The sequence below is a fragment of the Nanorana parkeri genome, unplaced genomic scaffold (genome assembly GCF_000935625.1).
Source record: "Nanorana parkeri isolate BGI_ZX_2015 unplaced genomic scaffold, ASM93562v1 scaffold671, whole genome shotgun sequence".
NCBI classification, from domain to species: Eukaryota; Metazoa; Chordata; class Amphibia; order Anura; family Dicroglossidae; genus Nanorana; species Nanorana parkeri.
This window is the reverse complement of record NW_017306939.1, coordinates 460205-480897: the sequence shown is the minus strand read 5'-3', so window position 1 is coordinate 480897 and position 20693 is coordinate 460205. Positions and strand designations below refer to the sequence as shown.

The 20693-nt window shown below is 42.9% G+C and overlaps 1 protein-coding gene across 1 annotated transcript in view; it reads right to left on the bottom strand.

Annotated features, from left to right (window-relative positions):
• AGRN (agrin) overlaps window positions 1-20557 on the bottom strand; it is a 430880-nt gene extending 410323 nt beyond the window's left edge. Inside the window, exons 1-2 of the mRNA XM_018563524.1 lie at window positions 20277-20557; window positions 1767-2028 (exon numbers count right to left, since the gene is read on the bottom strand). Coding sequence (XP_018419026.1) covers window positions 1767-2028; window positions 20277-20468 — 454 coding nt within the window. The 5' untranslated portion in view covers window positions 20469-20557. The remainder of the gene's footprint in view (window positions 1-1766; window positions 2029-20276) is intronic.
• Window positions 20558-20693: the final 136 nt, after the last annotated feature.

The window sequence follows — 20693 nt, the reverse complement described above, 5'->3', positions numbered from 1 at the left end:
TCCTCCTTCCCCACCCCCCCCCCCCTAACATTCCAAAAAGGAGAGGCAAGTAGAAAATGTAACCATTAAAGTAGGATTAAAGTCTCCTATTTGTTTTTGCATATATCTACGCTAGCAAGCAGTAGATATATATGCTGCATTATTTAAAAAAAAAAAAAAGTAGGCAAATACCTAGGGGAGAAAAGAGAATTCAAATGCATGGATACAGCCGGGCAGCCGGAAGCGTGCACGTCGGAGAGACACTGTGGGACACGAGGAGTCTGCGCTGGATCAGAGACCGGCACCAGCGCTGGAGGGACTGTCGGGAATGAGTGTAAGGAAGATGATTGGAGCAAGAGGCATCAAATAAGGTAAGTGCTTAGAGCAGCATTGGGGAGGGTATGCCTTCAATGTCACTTTAAGAAGCCAAGAAACCCTAACCCAAGTAAAAATCAACTTAAACCACAAGCAGCATTTTTTTATATCTTTGTAGCTTATGCTATGTAAATGGGAACATGTTACAAATATAAAATAGGTGTTATCCCAATTTGGCTGAGAAAGTGCAAATACGCTAATCAGCCAATCATGCAAAAAACTGCAGGTTGCAAATATATTGTGTGTCATTAATAAAATGTATTACTTTTTATTGCTAAGCTTTAAAGGCAGCCTGCAGTTCAATGTGAAACAAATTAATTTCCAGATACCAAATGGGTGTGCAGATTAAAAAAAAAAAATCTATATATTAGCATACATAAAACTGTACAACCAACACATATCTCATTATGGATTATGCATGAAGAAGGCAAGAGTGAAGAACTGGGACGGAGTTTTACAAATCCTGGAATGGAAGTGAGAGACACACCAGTAATCGGTAACTGTCACTAAGGAAACTGGTAAACCAACATAAAACACAGGTGTTCATAAGACATACACATTTTCTTGTTTGTTTGTGTGATATAGAGCTGTGACCTCTGCAATGACCTTCACATTCTTTTCCAGGTACTACAGTGACAGAGGCCATCTTTCTTCCTGAGATGTCTAAATGTCAGGAAAATGTGAGGAGTAAATGAAAAAGAGCAAAACAATGAAACAAAATCCAAATGTAAGACTTGCGGTCTTTAAAAGACAACATGATATATAGGGCATCTCTCACTAACACAATATAAAAAAGGTAATTGTTACCATGTAATCCAAAGCAACCAATCAGATTGCAGGTTTTTGAAGGTCATTGTATCCATAGATGGCACAATATTCACATTAAAAAAAAAGCTGGAGAATAAATCAGTGACAGTTGTAGGGAAAGTAGTGTTACTGATTCTGAATATGGGAATATATAAAGGAGCAGTCTCTTAAACATGAATAATATGCTTCTTATATTCTACCTTCCCTGGTTCCTCCTCCGTCAACATAGTAGAGACATTTTTTTATTAAAGTTTTTTGTTTTTATCACATACCTTATTTTAGACCCAGTGGTATCGTCACCAGGTATCTGAGCTGCTCTATGCAATGTAGGTTGTTTTGGCACATATGGGGTGCATGACAGCTTCAAAGATGGCCGTCCATAAGATCTACATTTCTATGTTCAGCCTATGCCAATGTGAAAGCCAAGGACATAATGGTTTCTGTACATTACAGGTGATGCATTTCATACATACAAAGCGCTTTATAATGGTCATATACAGTTGGCTTTGTTTTATCTTCACCCGGGCCAAGAACGCTGTGAATTTTGCTGTGCGTAGCAGCAACCTTTTTTGACCAAATCACAAAAAAGAATTTATGGTCCTTACCTTCAACACAAGACTCCACCTCTTCTAGATTTCGCAGGGTTATCCTCATCAGGCTAGAGTTTAACATGAGCTCATTGCGATGGGAGGGCCACATGTGGCGGGGGGCGGGATTTACAAAGAATATCCGTGTATCGCCTGTAGCCACTTGGTTATCGCAGATGCTGGGATCTCCAAAACCTCCAACCATCACCTTGTTGCCTCCATCCAGCAGTATCTCATTTGTCACGATGTCACGTCCTTTTAAATATCGCCAAACCCGAATCTGGACAAAAAAGGTGAAAGTTAAGTAAAAAGGATCAGCATGAGATATAAAAAACAAACTCTGCTATGTAATACATCAACAAAATAGTCATTAGCCTTATGAACTTCAATTCAAATATGGTTGCTGCTTAGAAGGTAGTTAACGTTCCATCCGTTAAAGGGAACAAATGCCCTACTATGGCCAACCTAAACAACTGTAACAATAGGGTCCCAACTTAATAACAGGTGATTAACTTTAAACACTAGACAGAGGTAATTTTATGTGTGAAAGTTCCAAATATCAAGAACTGCTTCTTAAATAATGTGTACAGAGACATGGTGGATCACATGGCATGAGAAATTAAAGGGAAGCTAGGGTCAAAATCGTAAAATAGATATTTCTATATTGAATTTCTATTCCACTCCTAATAACCATATTAATCTAGAAGTCTGTATATTTATTGAAGATGCCCATAGGATGTACTTCATCAATGCACTGACATAATTTCACTGCAAATATGTACTGCCTTGTATCACTACTGTCACACAGCCTGCCTTCTGAACTACAACTCAACTTCTGAACAATGTAACATTATCATTGCATGCTAAAAGTAATGCATGACGGGATATGTAGTCCTGAGAAATGGAGACTGCATCACATCAAGCAGCAGGGAAAGAGACGCAAAGCACACTGAGAATCCAGGAAGTTGGTGAAAGTGATGGGCAGACAGAAGGCAGCACTCACTACATAAAAGGGATTTTTCCATGTAAGCTTCTATTGCATTATCAAAACCAACCTATAGTGTGTATTCGTACGACAGAGCTGACGTTATACCAGGATAGTATATGTTGTGACTTTAAAACTCCTTTTAGGTTTTCCAGTAAACAGACACCACCACTGGTAGCCTTTTTCAGGAGAATAATGGGGACCAGCCAGGAAAAGATCACGTGAAGAGCCAACATTGGAAGAGCCAAAAGCAGTCTAGTACACTCTGCAGGTTTATTTTTCATTGCATATATTACACAGGGTGCCAGCTGTAGCTTTAGCATTAGTCCAACAGTGAAATATTCACTTGTTGTGTATATCAGTATGTACTGCTTTTAAAAAAAAGAATGTTCTACACGATTTAATGTCTCCGGGGCTTGCTGCTTGTAGCCCATAGTGTAGACTCCACTGGGTGAGTTACCATATCCTCCCAAACTATAATTCACGGCTGCCCTGTAATAAAGGGTCAGCTTATAGGCTAAACAACAAGGACTGAACCCTTTCATTTTCCTTTCATTCTTCCTTCACTGAAGCATTTTGTAACATTAAACCAACATTCTGCCTTGCCAGCGCAAGTACATAGGAAAGAGAGAAACCAAAATCGTAAGAACTTTGAAGTGTAATGGAAGAATAGAAAGAAGAGGAAGATGTCTGAGTGTCCAGTATGAGTGCTAGTTTATAACTGTGCCTCTGAACCCGGAATCTTACCAAACACAGGACCTGTGAAATTTAATAAAGAGAAAATATAATCATTTTCAGTTAATTTTAGTTTGTTTTTGGAAAGTTTACAAAATGTTTCAAATTTGGAAGCCCAACTCCAGGCATTTTTTCTATTATTATCCTTTTTATTTTTCTTATAATTATTCGTTATTAAAAGGATGGAATGAGAGAAGGGTGAAATTTTGGTCAGATTTTTACTTGTTGGTGACTCCATTGAGGAGATATTTCCTCAATTTTTATCAATGTGGCATCAATACATGTCATGAAGGGGGGGGTCACATAGACAGGAAGGCACAGTCAGTAATAACCTCACAGAGGTTCTAACCTTTCCCCACTATACTGAAAAATCTACCAAAGACTTCCCATCACTTCCTGGCCCCATGACACCAGAACAGAATAGGGGAAAACTCCCCACAGCAATACTGATTGGTCCAGCACTGTCACATGGGTGAGTCACAGGTACCAGGTATTTCCTTTAGCTTCCAGAACCAAAGTGTACACCATAAACACACCAGCAGGACAAGGACTGAATAGCCAGCATTTTTCTGATTCCAAATCATGTCTGGCTAGCCAAAGATTTGCAGATTTGTCCCTAGCAAGGCCCCAGTTTTAAAACTTTAAAATATAAACCCAAATCGCCAACATTTTATATAGGCTTTAACATGTTAAATATGTTATAATCTGCAGAGTTCATTAAAATAATACCTGGAATGCGGCCATGAAGGTCCATGTTGAGGCACTTCCTGTTAATTGGGTGACCGCATTCTATCCCTGTCTCTTCCAATTGAGACTACAAGAGCCGTTGTCTACACACATTATGCAGGCATGGTCCACTGTTGTCACCATTAGGAGATCCACAAGAAATGTAATGTATATATTGCTGGAGTACATGTATGTGGATAGGAAGCAATTGCAAAAGAGCAACAGCACTTAGCTGCCATAAAGGACGATAAAATCAGAGAAGAACTGCCTTCAGGCTACACTTATCTGGAAAATAAACTCCACACAGGGGTAGGATCAAGCCTTGGTTACAATGAAATATCCCAAGCCTTGTTATCTACTAGCTAAGCCACCCCCACCCCCATTTTCTAGGCCACGTTGAGAGAATTTTCATGCTTTTTCCTCTGGGCCTTTACCTAGCATTTATTATTTAGAATGCTCTGCTTAAGTTTGCATTCAGAGATGGTTCTGAAGAAGGAAACTGTGATGTTAGAGACTTGGCATGAGGGACGACAAACGTACTTCTAATTACAAATCTCAACATAGGAATTCAAAATAGAAAACTAAAGCATTGCAGCCAAAGCTGGTCTTAAAATGAATCTGTACTTTGCCAATGCAGGGCAAAGCAAATGTAAAGTCCACCATGAGCTGCAAGTGTTTGGGAGTCGTAGTTCACACAGGGCTATGGACTACATTGCAAGTCATACGCTCCTCCATAACCAGAAGTACCAGGTAATTCTTTTAGCTCTCACTGCCCATCAGAGCAATGGGAGAGAGAAATAATGGTTAGTATATGTTGTCTATTCACACCAGAACAAAGTGCTATGCAATGTAGGCCTTGACAACCACTGTGGTACACAGCCATTTAAAAGCTAATGGGTTAAAATGTACATCAACTCTGGGGACAGGCTGCATATTTTTGTAGCGCAGCAGCATTCACGGGACACCGCACATGGTATAGCAATACACGTGTTTTGAAGGCACGCTGGGTGTTATTCACAATAAATGGCACTGAGGTCCCCAAAGCACATAACATGTTACCTGAATGGGCAAAGAACAGATTTGTTTTCGGTGCCCACAGCCTGCATATATGGCCATTTAAGATGGATTAGGAGACAATGTAATGTCAGTTACAATGCCACCAACAGACACCACCAGAAGATATTTGGGGAGAAGTGAAGTGACTGAATAAAATGTTCAGGCCTACGTTCCCTTATAACCCATTGCTGTATGTGTCTGCACTGTACCTCCCACCCCATAACCTATAAAGATTGTTTTCCAACAGCACATTATTTTTTATATTAAATAGTGTTTAATGAATTAACAGAGTGGTTATCAGAAAAACACACACACACATTGTTTCGAGACTATACAGGGTCAAATCATAGCAAAAATGGAAGTTTATGCCTGCATCAAAAATGTACAGAACATATATGGGACACAAAAATGGTTGCATGTGATCCTTGCTGAAGGGGAGGATCAGCACTCAGGTTTTGTGACCCTTTCTTCAACAAAAATACAAAAACAAAGTGCATGGGTCTTGATCAATGTTGTACTTGAAGGAACTTAGAGCAGCATTTTCTTAATTAAAAGGTGTTTTAGCATTAATGCTTTACACATCCCTGTGAGTATGTTAACATAGCTCTCAGGTAACGCTTGAGGAAAGGTCCACTTGGCATTGTTTTGGTATCACAACAAAGTGAGTAAACTCACACAAAACAGTGTATAGAAGTGGTTCCAACCAGACAAATACAACTGGTACCCAATAGGTTTCTCAGGGCCATAGCTCCACTTTCCTATAGTTGTATGAATGAGGTATAGTCCGGCTTTTCTGTATATACACGTACACATGAATTAGTGCACTACAGAAGATGGACTATAGCAGTAAACACACAAATAAAAGTGATATACAGTGTGGCATTCTGTGGGATGAGGCTCTTCTTTCATGTCCTACTGAATAACCTTTATAAGATCTGAGGCCCATGCTAATTAGATCACAGAAAGGAAAGTCTGGCATGAAGTTCTCTACTAGAATACTTATTATGGCAAGTCACACAAGGTGGAGAAGCTGTTTTAAGAATGATGCCCAGCTGGCACTAAGCAACCTTTTCTCTAAAGCAGGGGTAGGCAAACTCTGACCCTCCAGCTCTGGCGCAACTGGAAATCCCCTTAGTCCTTGCAAGACTCTAAAGCTGGCCATACACCGTTCTATTTTTTTCACTCAACCTGCGGGCTGAAAGAAAAAAAACTGAACAAATTCCTCCATCAACGCTTACGAGCACTGATTGAAGAATCTCCCGCTGTCTTCATTGTATTCTGAATCATGCACACAGGTGCCTAAGTCCAAGTAATGTAAATATGGGTGGAATTTCCCGCCTGGGGACCTTAGGTGCTGCCTACAACCATCCATAGAAATCAATGGCTAGATGCAGCTGTATGTGGGTATATACCTGAATGTAAAAAAAAAAAAAAGTGCATGCGTACAGATGTACAACCCTAAACACAGCCAGACTGAAATTAGTCAATAATAATTCCAAATTAGACTTTTGGATTTACAGTAAAATGTCATATCTTCTTGGAGATTTTAGTCATTGGGTTTAAGCTCCTCCGACAGATGGACTCTCTCATCATCACCTCTATGGTAGATAAGTGTTGCACAGTACCATTGAAGAGAGGGCACACCGAAAACCATATTTGCTACTATTTAGAATGTAAATGATCTGAAACAGGCTAAATGACCGGAAACGTATACAAGTTGCATAAAACAATTGCAAAATGTAAGTTACTATCACTTATGATCTCATAGTTAACGAGGATATCAAGTCCTTGTTAAAGCTTACAATAACCTTCCCGTATAAGACCAGCCTAAGCATCACCTTTGTTCAAGCAGAGATACATTTTTCTTATCTAGACTGTGAAGCTGACAGTGTGCCAATTACTTAAAGGTTAACTTAATTTTTAACACATCCTCCCACACACATCCATCAAACATGTCTAAGCAGTTTGTAAACAGAGCCACCTACCTATCTGTTTTCCCTCATCAGTTGCAGCTACAGTTTCATCTCCTGGTGATTTTGTTTGGCCAAAGCAGGCCAACATTAGACAAATTCACTTACATAGGCATTTACAACCCAGTCTTTGAGCACCCTGACCTCAAGAAAATACTAGATAATGGTATAGAAATTTTAAAAAAACACAGATATTGCATAATAATTATTAATCCATTTAAAATTCCAATTATAATGAAAAAATAAAATAAGTTGGGTCTCATGCACAAGGGCGCCTACACAGTTGCTGCCTACAGCCGTCCATACAAACCAATAGCTACATGTGGTTGTACGCGGATATGCGCTGGCACTTGCTATTGAAAATGTTTGTTTGCCATGTTCTGTATTTTTAGTGGTACCACAAAGTGAAGAAAGGCAGTACAGAGCTTCATACTGGTACTTTGCAGAGTTGGAAAACTGGATCGAAATCCCATATAACCCCATCTATGTGTCTTTTTTTCCTGTATATGAGTAAGATTCATCTTGGTCTTCCACTTCTGTTCAGAGTTCAAAAACATATTTGTTGGTTAACTGGTTTCCACATAAAGTTGGTCTATGTGGATGTGTCTATCGTAAAAAACAGTCATTACTGATTTGTTACTTGCGATGTGATCATGATTGTGTTAGTTTTAACTAATAGGGGATTTTAGGGATTAGGCCACCGTTCTCTGTGCAGCACAGGATAACTCTTGAACAAAAGATCTGTGCCAGACATCACAATCCACATCAACTAGAATACCAGACCTACATCCTCATATGGTGGCATTGTAGCTAGGATTTGTGTTACTATATAAAGTTGTAAGAGTAAGTGGTTAAAAACACAACCAAATACTTGGGACTCTTGACATCCTTATCACCTATTCTGGGCCAGGTTCTAGATAACAGGACAGCGGTGATGCTCTACTCCTTAAATTCCTATTCCAATCAGTAAACTAATGACCATAATTAGACAAGATTATCATCAGACATGTTATCAAAATGGCAATTATTGCTCTCAGTGTGGTCATCTCACTAAAGATATTTTTAGCCCCACAATACAAAGACCATGTGGCCTATTTACACCCCACTTGTGACAACTTGGGCCATGTAGGAGATAAAATGTATGTTACTTTGTTCACAAATGGTCCCTTCTCGCTAAAGAAAAGGAAACACTCTCTTGCTTGGAATTCCCACATGTGGGCTGTACCAAGTAGAAATTTTGTGGTGGGTTTGATACAGGGCCACTTAAAAAGATGATGAGCAGCCATTGGAGATGTAGATAGTGGTCATTCTGACTGTATTCGGACATCTTGGGCCAGGCCGAAAATTCAATAAACCACACAATTGCATCATTCAAGGTGCATAAACGACTGCTGAGAATAGGCATGAAAAATATTGGTTCAAATAATTACCCATATGGCTGGAAAATCATTCTGTGCAGGCAATTTGTTTTGAGAAACTATGAAAAGTCAATAACAGTACAGGACAACTGCAACCTAAGGGCCCATGCAAACCAGAAGCGCGCAAGCTGTATAGAAAGTGGTGCAATGTGTCGATAGCAGCGAATCGCACCATTTACTGCTTTAACTTTATTAAAATATCACAAAGTGACATGTTATTTAGTTCCATTCTCCACAGCGTGTTGCAATGCGGTTTAGTACATAACAACATGCTGCGTAAAGAAAAAGTGCTGAATGTTTATTTTTTCACCTCACGCAACCGCAGCTCAATGGTATCAAGTGACGTAGTAGGAAACAAGGAAAAGTGCCTTGTCTACGATTAGGTACTGCACTGGGAGGACTGGCCAACACAGCCCAATGCACCTGGTGTGAACAGGCCAATTTCTATAGAGGACATGTTAACTCTAAGGCAGCGGTAGGCAAATCAATATGGAGCTCAGGAGCCAGTCTGTCCAATCCATTTTGAGGCTAGGTTCACACATAGGCAACTCCTGACCGCGCGGCAATCCGCACGGTTGGGAGTCGCCAAGGTGTGAACCAATCACGCTGTGGGTGCAATTAGTTTCTAAAAACGCCGCGAGTCGTGTGTCGCAAAAAAGGTACATGTACCTTTCTTTAGCCAATTGCTGTGCGGATGTCACCCCATTGAAATCAATGGGGCCGCGCGACACTAGCACACGATCGTGCGTCCCGGGTGTCGTGCGATGTAGTGCAGGTGTGAACCTAGCCTTAAGGGGCATTGGCGACCTGTCTCCTGGGATTTGTCCAGCCCTGCTCCCTGCTCTAAGATCATGATCACTCCAACGTCACATTCACCAACATGATGCAATTTGTAGAAACTTGCCATGATTCCGCAAACAGTGGCCGCAGTGGATTACAAACAAATAAAAAGAAATATCTTGGATTGTAGTAGGGCTGCAGGTAATGATTATTTTCATAATTGATTAGTTGCCTGACCATTATTTTCAACTAATCAATTGGTTGCATTAAAAAAATCCCCCCCCCCCTCTGACTAACCGAAAATGATAATTATTAACTATTTGCGATTTAATCGATTAGTTGTTGCAGCCCAAGATTGTAGCACAGCTGCAGGGTACTGGAAAGCATTAGTAGCTCACCGATTGATTTCACTTGTTGCCTGGAACAGCTCTAGAAAGCATTGCTGGAATTATTATCAAATGTCCAGCCAAAATAAGAGATTTTAGAGGTGGAGTAAATCCTTGCTGAAGAATCGCTATAGAACTGAACAAGAGCAGTCGTTACAGTTTTACTGCTGTCTGAAATTGTTCTTTACAGAAAGACTGAATTTCCGGGAGTGTTACTAAACATCCAATTTTCTATATTTACTGGCAAAGTGCTTGCATACAAAACAACTGCTACAAAACAGGATAGCAGCCAGATATATACTGTTACATTGCATTAAGACACTTTCATTTTGATTGGGCTGTCAACAAACCCGAAGACAGCTTTTAAAATAGACCCAAAGCTTTTTCTTCCAATGCTGAACACCACAGTGTACACATCTGTGCATTGAGGTGCATTAAATACATGTGTATCAAGGTGCACTATATACCGTGTTTCCCCGAAAGTAAGACCTACCCCAAAAATAAGACCTAGCACTATCGTCAGGGATTTCTGTAATTCCCACCTGTTTGTGGCTCCCTGGACGGCAGAGCGGACAGCTGCAGCCAAGCCAGGTAAGACATCCCCCGAAAATAAGACCTAGTGTCTTTTTTCGTAGAAAAAAAATATAAGACACTGTCTTATTTTCGGGGAAACACGGTATGTGTGTTTAAAATTTACTGCGCTGCAGCACAATGCACGGAGTCATGCTCAAGAACAAACGCGTTGCAAAAGGTTAATTGTTCATTTGTGTCGAAGGAAGAAAATTAAAAAAAAGTTATACTCACCTGATCCTTGGAGCCGGCTTGCCCTTAGACTGGTCCGTCCTGCCCCGCTCCCCCTCCACTGCAGCAGTCCAAGAATCCTCGAGTCATCACATTCTATATACAGTGTATAGGACATGAGGACACCGAGAGACATACCATTGCTGCAGAGGAGGAGGGGACAGGCTAGAGGTAGCGCTGCCACCTCTGTCCGGCTTCAAAGAACGGGTGAGTATAACTTTTTCATTTTTCTTCCTAGACACAAACGAGAAGTTAACCCTTGCAGTGCAGGGGTGGCCCCCCCTGCAAGGGTTGATAAAAGTTTTGCCCAGAGTTCTGCTTTAAGGAGTGTTTTACTTCATGCTACCGAAACACAGTATTATGAATCACTTATTTATACTTGAAGGAGTACTATGGAGGCGAGTGAAAATCACTCGCCTCATAGTTCGAGCCAACGTGTGACAATGAAACTGTCCCACGTCGGCTCAATAGATCGGGAAGTGAGCGAACATATACTGTCGCTCGCTCACTTCTCAATCCTGTCCCTGCAGAGAGCCGTGACTGTCACTCACGGCTCCCTGCAGGGATTCCCCCCTCCCCTGTCCGATCGCCCAGCGCTGACTGACTGAAAGAACGGGGGAGGGTACAGTCGTCAATCATGCAGCTGGGTGGATCCAGACAGTAATGTCGGGATTCGTCCCGGCTGCCTCAGTGTACTGCGACCTGTAGCTCGCGGTATACTGAGCTTTGGTTCACGGGAGGACGCTAGTTTGTGTCCTCCCGTGACCCTGGGGAGAACTATGGGGAAAAGCACTGACCCTATAGTTCTCCTTTAAATTATTATTTTTTTAAATGGGATTTTAGGTTGTCTGCAGTCATACTAGGTGCCACGGTTGACACAAACAGCACCAGCATGTCAACCAGCAATACCAAAGGTCTTCAAAGTCGGCTGCTTGTTATCAGTACACAGCACCCTCTTTTATAAATGACATACGGGCTAAGCTTTATGGTACACTAAGCTTCCAAGGTCTTTTGCCATTCAACAAGAAAGCCTAAACATTAGAAGGATTTACAGATAGTGTCGGTGTAATTCACAGCACCATCAATGGACACATCCATAAATAAAGCATAAAAGGACAAGGCCCTTATAAATAACGTTGTAGAGACACTACCTATGGGCACAATTACCATGGAGGCAATCTGCCTTATTCAGTCTATTAACCTTTACCCAGAGTTGAATTTATCACTATCTATACTCACAATTTTCTTTCACTTCCACTATTTCCACTCTGGAATGCTAATTATCCGCTTAGGAAATGTTCTACGATAACCACCCCACCGTGATATATAATGCACTACACTGACAGCGCATCAATGAAGCAATGAAATGATTAACTATATGTGATTGTGATATATTTGTGCAGTTAATTATCATCTGCTGAGTATAGTATATTGTTACCACTGTACTTAAATATCAGAAACCTTGTTATCTAGTATATTAAAAGAATCAGCATGAAGTTATTAGGGTAGATTAGGTGGGAACTGCATATACTCAGGAAGCCTTTATAAATTAAATCTTGCAAATTATGATGTCATTACATAAAAGGTTCACTCGCACATATAAGTTGATCAGCTGCTTATTATTACAGGAATAAAAGTATACTTGTATTGAAGTGGTGAAATACTGTAAATTTCATAACTTCTGTCATTGCAAAGTAGGCACTCACTATTAAGGTGCCCATACACTGCTCGATTCTCGTACGAGAATCGGGCGAAATCCCACGATCGTACGAGAATTGAGCAGTGTGAACGAAGACGTGCGACCGTTTCTACTGTGCGGTCGCACGTCTTTTGTCGAACCAACATGCTCGAAAACCCGCCGAGAATCGTACGATTGTCGGCGGGTTTCTAGCCTGCTCGTCCGATAGCTGCGGAACGGGCCGGTGTGCGCACGCGCACACTGGCCGTTTTGCATTGCAGTCATCCGAAGCCCGCCCCTCAGCGGGGCGGGCTTTCGATGATCGCAAGTACGATCTGCCTGTCCGAGGTGGGCAGATCGTACGAGCTTTCAATAAGCATACGACCATCGCAAGACAAAAGTCTTGCGATGGTCGTAAGGTGTATGGGCACCTTTAGCCTCTACCAGGGCTGGACAAATCCCAGGAGCCAGGTAGCCGATGATGCTTAAAAAGGGCAGCTGCCACCTAACTATTGGGGCTTTTTCTATTTGTTGTCAATTAAACTGGCTCCTACAAAAATCCTGCTGGCTCCTACGTTGGAGACCTCATTGGCCAACAGTAAGGTGTTTAGAGCCACAATCAACTCAAATCACCGTAAGGGCCTGTGTTCACACATTTGTTTGCTTCAAGAAGATTCTGCATTCCTATAAAAGTCTATAGGAATTCAAAACCTGCTTGAAACAAGTCAAATGCGGGTCAGGAGATCAACTACAGGTGAAAGGCACCCTTCAACAAATTCTGAATGATTTAAGAAGCTACTAAAACCAATGCCATCCACACAGGCCCTTAGTATAATAGTGTACGTAGGATTTGGCAGCTCCCAGGGTACAGATGTAGATATCCGATGATACTTCTAGGTGTCCATTTTGCATTGACAGTAGCAGTTTTAACATTTACTGCCATTACAGGAGTACTTTAAAGTTAGGTCATTAAAACAGTTCAAGAAGTGCAAAGTGCAGCTTACAAAGCCACCAATCAGAATCCATCTTGTGCATATCTAGCATCAGTCTTCCTCTCCTCCTGGCCAATCACAAATCGGACCTTGGGGCCGTTTGGCTTTCAACTGTATAGAGATGAAATTGCAGCGTTAAGGTCTATGAGACCTGCAGAGTTACAGCTGGAGCTGGACCATCACCCACATGTACACCTAATGATTTGTGGGTGGGGGAGAAGGCAGTGATGGTTATGGCAGGTGGCTCTATAGCAAAGCCAGTGTACAACATAGTGAACTATAGTGAGATTATTGTGCCAGGTGTTGGTCTTTAAATAAACACCCTATAACAAAACATGAGACACCTGAAGTCATTCAAAAGTCACAAGTAAAGGGCAAACTTTAAAAGGTAAAGTTAATGTGTGAAGTATGGAAAATAAATTTATGTTTACATAATATATATCATTAGGATCAGATCAGCTGTCTTGTGCATCAGTGAGAACAATGAGATTTATTTATTACAGGCGTTTATATAGTGCCAACAATATACACAGTACATTCACACCACTCCCTGACCTCAGGATGGGTTCAAACCATTTTCTGGATCAGATCTGGAACACAGTGCATCGCATTTTTGCCGCATTCCGGAGCTGAAATGGGCTTTCAGGTGTGGTCCAGTGCATTCCGTGCATTGTTTCTGCATTTCTATGCGTTCCAGGCCAAACAAAATGAGACATGCAGTATTTTTCTGGTCTGGTCTGGAACAGATCGCGCTGGTGTGAACAAAGGCCAGAAATAGCATAGAGATACATTAGGATGCATTTTGGGTCCGGAAACAATCTGGTCTTGTCTGGAGATGATTTGGATGTGGTGTGAATGGGCCCTTAGAGCTTACAATCTATGGTCCCCATCACTCATATACACACACACACAGAAACTAGGGCTGATTTAAGGTGCCCACACACCTTACGATAATCGCGGGAAATCCCACGATTGTACGATTATCGTAAGGTGTTTGGAAGGCGTGCGACCTCTGCTACTGTAAGGTTGCACGTCTTTTATCTTACGAACATGTTCGAAAACCCGCTGAGAATTGTCCAATTTTCGGCGGGTGTGTAGCATGTTCGTAAGATAAAAGCCGGACGGGCCGGTGCGTGCAAGCACCCCCCCTCAGGGGGGCGCAGCTTACGATGATCGCAAGTACGATCTGCCTGTCCAAGATGGGCAGATCGTACGTTTTTTTAATTACCTTACAACCATCGCCAGACAAAAGTATTGCGATGATTGTAAGGTGTGTGCCCAGCATTAGATAGGAGCCAATTAACCTACCAATATGTCTTTGGAGTGTGCGCGGAAACCTACACAAGCACAGGGAGAAAATGTCAAACTCCATGCAGATAGCGTCCTGACCAGGATTTGAATAGGGGACCCCAGTGATGCAAGGCCGAAGTGCTAAACGCTAAGCCACTTTTTTTACACCAGGCAGATGGTTCTCCCTCCGCAGTATCTTCCCATAGACTTAGGTGGAGCCGCATTTTAGCAGTTTAAACCAGGGGTAGGCAAACTCCAAATGTCCAGCTGTGGTGAAACTACCAATCCCATCATGCATCTGCCTCTGGGTGGGAATCATGTCTGTGGCTGTCAGAGTCTTGCAATCCTAAAGAGATGAGTAGTTGCACGATAGCTGGGTGTGAGCCTGGGAAGCAATGCACATCAGTAATGGGATACAATACGCCACAGATCCTTCATCAAAGGTTGCTGAAGTTAACGCCTTTGCTTCTCTGATGACAGCCAAAACCCCTTAATTCTGGCCTAATTTGTTCCCTAGCCTGAGACTCATTAGAAAACTCGGCAGCCATTAAATCCCTTCAGATTTCCTATTGATTTGTACCACATTAGGGACATGAAGAAACTTGTTAAGCGAAGCCATAAATCTTTCCCGTCGCAAAAATCCTCAAAATGGCAAACATGCATGGACACATTCCTTCCTCGCTGCAATGGGTTAAGTCCGCCGTGTAATCTCGCTGGAACTGAGTGCTGATGAAGAGTTGGAGCTGCAGCCTTCAACCTCTCAAAGAGAAGAAAAAAGTACCCTTAAGGCACAGTGAGAATTCATAAGCTGTAAGTGCTGGAAACATAGAGCTTTTGATAGAAGTATATTCATAAAATGGGCACTTTTCTGTATAGTTCTGTAACCCTAATAACAGGCTGCGTGTCGCCAACATCTGACTGACACACACGATTTCCTTTTAAACCATATAAAAATATCAAAAATTATACACTTCCTCGCAACATCACAACAGAAAACACATGTCTGCGACGCTCATAAGTGCCTGGAGAGCTTATAGCGCTTACAAAGTGATCAAAGTATGGCTGGGGTTTTATCCCAGGAATTAGAACTAGCCATGAATGGGTTAAGATGGCCGGGAGGGTCTGGAAGGGATGGTCCTCTTTGAAGCCTTCTTTGTACAGCAGGTGCTTAGAAGTGATAGATCAGGCTTGTTCAATAATAACCAATCAAAAGTCTAGTAACCCATGGCAACTGATTGATTCATCTTTCACAGACTGGACTTTGGAAAACTGGAATCCAGTTCCAGTTGGTTGCTATGTGTTCCTGCCCTTCAAGCCGGTGGACAAATGAATATGAAATTCAGGAGCCAGCAGGATTTTTTTTTTAAGGGGCCTGCTCAATTGACAACAACTAGAGAAAACCTCTAAAGTTAGGTGCCAGCTGTCATTCTTCAAGGAGCATTGACGACCTGGCTCCTAGGATGTGTCCAGCCCTGCCTTTGAACGTCAAAAATGCTCTTTGCACTGTTGTGTTCAACAAACGGGTGTCTGGGTGATACAGATCATAAACCATGTAGGTCAAAAGACTATGCTATATTATCTGTGTGTGTCATGGCGTGCTGGCAATACCGGTGTCTGCCGTTAAAGTGTCTTAAAGAATGAACGGCGTCTCTCTCGGGGAGCCATGAATGAGCTCCATAAACTGATCAGGCTGTTATTGGGACTCATGATCTTACTATAGTAGCTCATTGCTGACCACTCTCATGCTTGCTTGACAAACACTTCTATTGCACTTCACAAAGTTTGGTGCCCGGTCACAGATGGGTGGTGTGTTGTTAGGATCCTGGATCTGATTTCATGACCAGCATCTGGGTGCAGCAGGTAATTAGCATATTACATCCTATCTCCAGGGGGGGGGGGGGAAGCCTTTTCCTTCCCTGATCCCCGCTCCCTAAGCCTTCAAGACCGATGCCCGCAGCTTCTTCCGCCCCTGTGCTCTGGCTGGCCTGCTGACGTTATCACTTAGGTTCCATTCATATATAGGGTTTTGCGTTTCCCGCGCGGGCCGAAAACGCTAAAATTTTTCATCTGCATGGATTCCGCTCGTTTGCAGCTATTCTATAGCCACAAATATGCAGAATCCGCCATATTATCGCGCTTGTATTATTTTGCGGGCTGTTTCAAAAAAGTCCGATCAATGCACATTAAAGTACATTGTTTTTTTGTTTAGATCGGCTCTGCACGTATTAGGCCGGCTGAATACGTGTGGACAACCGTTCCTGTGTGAATGGAGCCTTACAATGCAATGTGATAGCCTAGCAATATACGTGAGGACGCTGAAGGACCGTCGCCAAGCCAGAGCGTAGAGGAGATGACGGGAGCGCAGACTGTCGGAGCAGCGGGGATCAGGTAAGTAAAACTGCTTTGCACAGGTCCCCTAGACCTCAATGCACACTTAACCCTTGCCGTGTGGGGATAGCCCAACTGCAGGGGGTGTTAGGCTTTAAAGCATATGTAAACCCAATCACTAAAATCTCATTAAAAAAAGCTTTAAATGTTCATTTCAAAAGCCAATTTAACATGTTTTTCATATCTGCACTTTCATTAAAAAAATAATACCAAGTGATCCCGCCATGAAAGTTCTTGTTCAGGCACTTCCAGTAATAGGGTGACAATGCTCTGTCACCTGACTGTACTCCTTCAGTCCACGTTCACACCTAGGTGTTTTGTCCCTTAAATCTAAGCGTGACAAAGCGCTTAAGACAGGAATCCCATTCATTTCTATGGTCCCAGTTCACACCTGAGCATTTTGCCGCTTGTTTTGTTGCACAAAGTTTCCCATTGAAGTCTATGGGACCAAAAAGCGCTGTAATCTGCCAAAAAGTAGCTCATGTATGTTTTTCCAGTGACAGGCTGCTTGGGACAAACATTCAGGTGTGCACAGGGGCCACAGAAATGACTGGGATTCCTTTGTTTTGAGCATTTTGTCGTGCTTAGCTTTGAGCGACAAAAATCACTCGATTCCCCCATCCACACTAAGGAGCGTGAATGGGTAAATTCCCCCTGCCGGGCTATTGTGTTCTTAAAGCCAGCGCCCGCCACTGTCAGAATACCCCAACAGTAACTACAGCTGATTGGCTATAGTCACTGTTCAGCCAACAATTTTCCATTTGGCAAACTACTTTTCTTGAGCTGGTTGGTACCTTCTGGGCCACCTACGGAATTTCAGCTGGAAACCGATGAATTCTGATCCATGGTGTTTAAGCCAGCTTTATTCTGTCACATGGGTGTTCAAGGTAGACCACAAGAGGCCATATGAGCATACATTGGGCAGATGTGGTCGACTGTTGTCACCATCAACCTGCCACGAGAAATACCATAGTCATCACTGTAGTGCATGTAGACAGGAAGTGGCTCTAAGAAGTTGCAAGAGATCAGCAGCATTGAGATACAATAAAGGATAAAAAAAATGTATCAGCAAGTAGTTCATGAAAGCATTTCTGTAAAAATGGCAATGGTTCGTGCTGGTTCGTGGGTCTGGATCTTCTTTAACCCCCTAAACATAAGGGCAGGACATTGAGAAAAGGGAGGTCCCCTGTATGAATTGATGGGGTGTAAATGGTACACGGTAACTCATATTCCTTTTTTTTTTTTTTTACAGCAAAGGAGCGGCAGGCTGGGAGAGGCGACATGGCTGAGTTGGCAGCATTTCCATGCGGTATCACTGCAGACAGTACTAAATAATGATGACAAGGAATGCAACAAGTCATTTCTACAGCACATTATACCACTCCTCCAAACTTCCTGCAAATCTTACGAAAGGATGTTTAATGAGCACACAGATGAAAGCTGACCACGGCCAAAGGATGCCGATTGATCATTCCTTCCGAAAAGTCTGATTCAGACAGCTCAATAAGCATCGCAGACACAACTGACCGCTACTGGGCGACCGACTGTCACTAATGGCAAAAGTCACACACAAAAAAATATGTCCCCCAGCTTCCGGTCTGGTGCTCCTGCCTTTATTTCTGATAGGTATGGTCTACCCATGCCGATTGTTCATCATCGCAGAACTTTCACATATACATTAGATTCGTGTCTTTGAATCGACCATGGTCAGCTGGAATTTTAAAATATGTCTGATATATTTTTGTACCAAAGCTGATCGTTTGCTGCGGTCATTCCTGCATCATAAATAGGCAGACACTCAAACAATCAGGTCTAATGCTGTCTATGTCAGAGGATGTACATCTCATGTCTATGACTAGTGGGGGGTGCCGAGACACAATGGCATGTGATGCAGAGCTGCCAACTTTATCATTCCCGGGGACGCCCTTCCCATATAGATATTACATTACATTCCCGGGGGACGCATTACAAACCGCCCCAGGTACTATATTGGATTATATGCTTTCCATATTTATAAACAGCTAAGTCAACATAAACAGAAAGCAATTATGAAGGGGCATAGTTATAAAAGAGCAAATCATCAATTAGCCGGTCATTCGCCAGTTTGATCGTTCAACTCTCCTGATTGGGTCGCATTCACCGTACTTCTAGATTTCCTATTCTCCAATGGCACATCCTTAATAATCGCTTGTCATGGAGGCGAATGTTATAGCCACAGGGCCCAATCTACCATATGACATTTGGAGAGGATAATTCGTAGATATCAAGGATTCGCCATGCTTTCTCCCACATGTGCCAGAGATCAGACACTCCGCCAGTTAGGATTTATACCTTACAAAAAAAGATCTCCATTTGCTATGTCAGGCGAATGTGTCTAGATTCACTCAGTTTTGACATGTGGCATCAATGTACAAATTCTAGCAAAAAAATAGGATCTGTGAAGTTGAACCCAAAGACCTCTTTTAGGGTCGGTTCACACCAGCTGTGTTGGGGCTGCGCATTGCACCCCACGGTGTGCCCGTAGAACGTAATGAAATGTCACCTGTGCCATTTCTTTAAAGTTCCAACAAAAAAAGTGTGATGCGTCTCCATCGAGCACATTGGCACTGTCCGGGCACACGCAGCCAGCAGCTGTGCGGTGGAGTGCAGATGTTCATGTGAACAAACCCTAAATGATGGAGTGGTTTAGTGGTTGGCACTTCTGCCTTGCCGAAGTGTTCATGGTTAAAATTCTGGACAGCACACTTTCTCCCTGTGCTTGAGTGGGTTTCCTCCCACACCCCAAAGTCATGCTGACAGGTCCACTGGCTTCTGTCTATAATGGACCGATTATGTATTTATGTGAGATAGGGGCCTTAGATTGTAAGCTCCTTGAGTTCAGGGACTGGTGTGAATGTACAGTATATAAAGCACTGTCATTTGTCATGCTATATAACTGTCTATCATTATAAGCTGCCATTCACACTTAAAGGCGCTGCCCTATCCACAACAAATGCAGCAAAGAAGCTCATGTGCCTTTCAGATCTTAGTGTGCCTCTTGCTTGGCACATTTGGGTTGCCGTTAACAACGAAGTGACACAAGCTTTTTGCACATGCATACAAAATCTACACTAATGTGAATGCAGGCTTCTATGCTTCCAGTGACAAATCAAGAACCTGACTCTGTCCATGCAAACCAGGATGCAGCCAGAGTGCCCTGAGTGAGCGGCGGCACTGATCGCACATCCACAGTCCCGGTGCCCTCAGCCTCGATCACTTCATAAAGCCATGGAAGCAGTTGGCGAACTTTGACGCCCCGCCCCCCATCCCCGGGTCCCGCTTACCTTGCACGAGTAGGTGTGCTGTACCGGGTCCACATTGAGGATCTCCTCCACCGTCCCGGTCAGCACGATGTTCGCCTCCTCCTCCCGCTTCTCCAGCTCTCTCTCGGGACAAAGTCCCCGGCTCATCCCCAGGCACACGGCCACCAGCACCGCTAGAGTCCACAGAGGCATGCTCCTCCACCTTGTGCCCATGTCCAGGAGAAGGGTAGAGGATAGGACGGAGATGAGGGCTTTCCCCTGGCTCTGTCGCGGCTACAGCGAAGAGAACCTTATCCAGCGAGTCCGGGAGAGAAGACAAACCCACCCAGGAGGAGGAGGAGGAGGAGGGAGGGGGGCCGGTGGGAGCTCCTCTTCAGCAGGGCTGCGGGGGATTTGCATGCAATCTGAATTGCTGATAAGCACCAAGGAAGGTGGAGG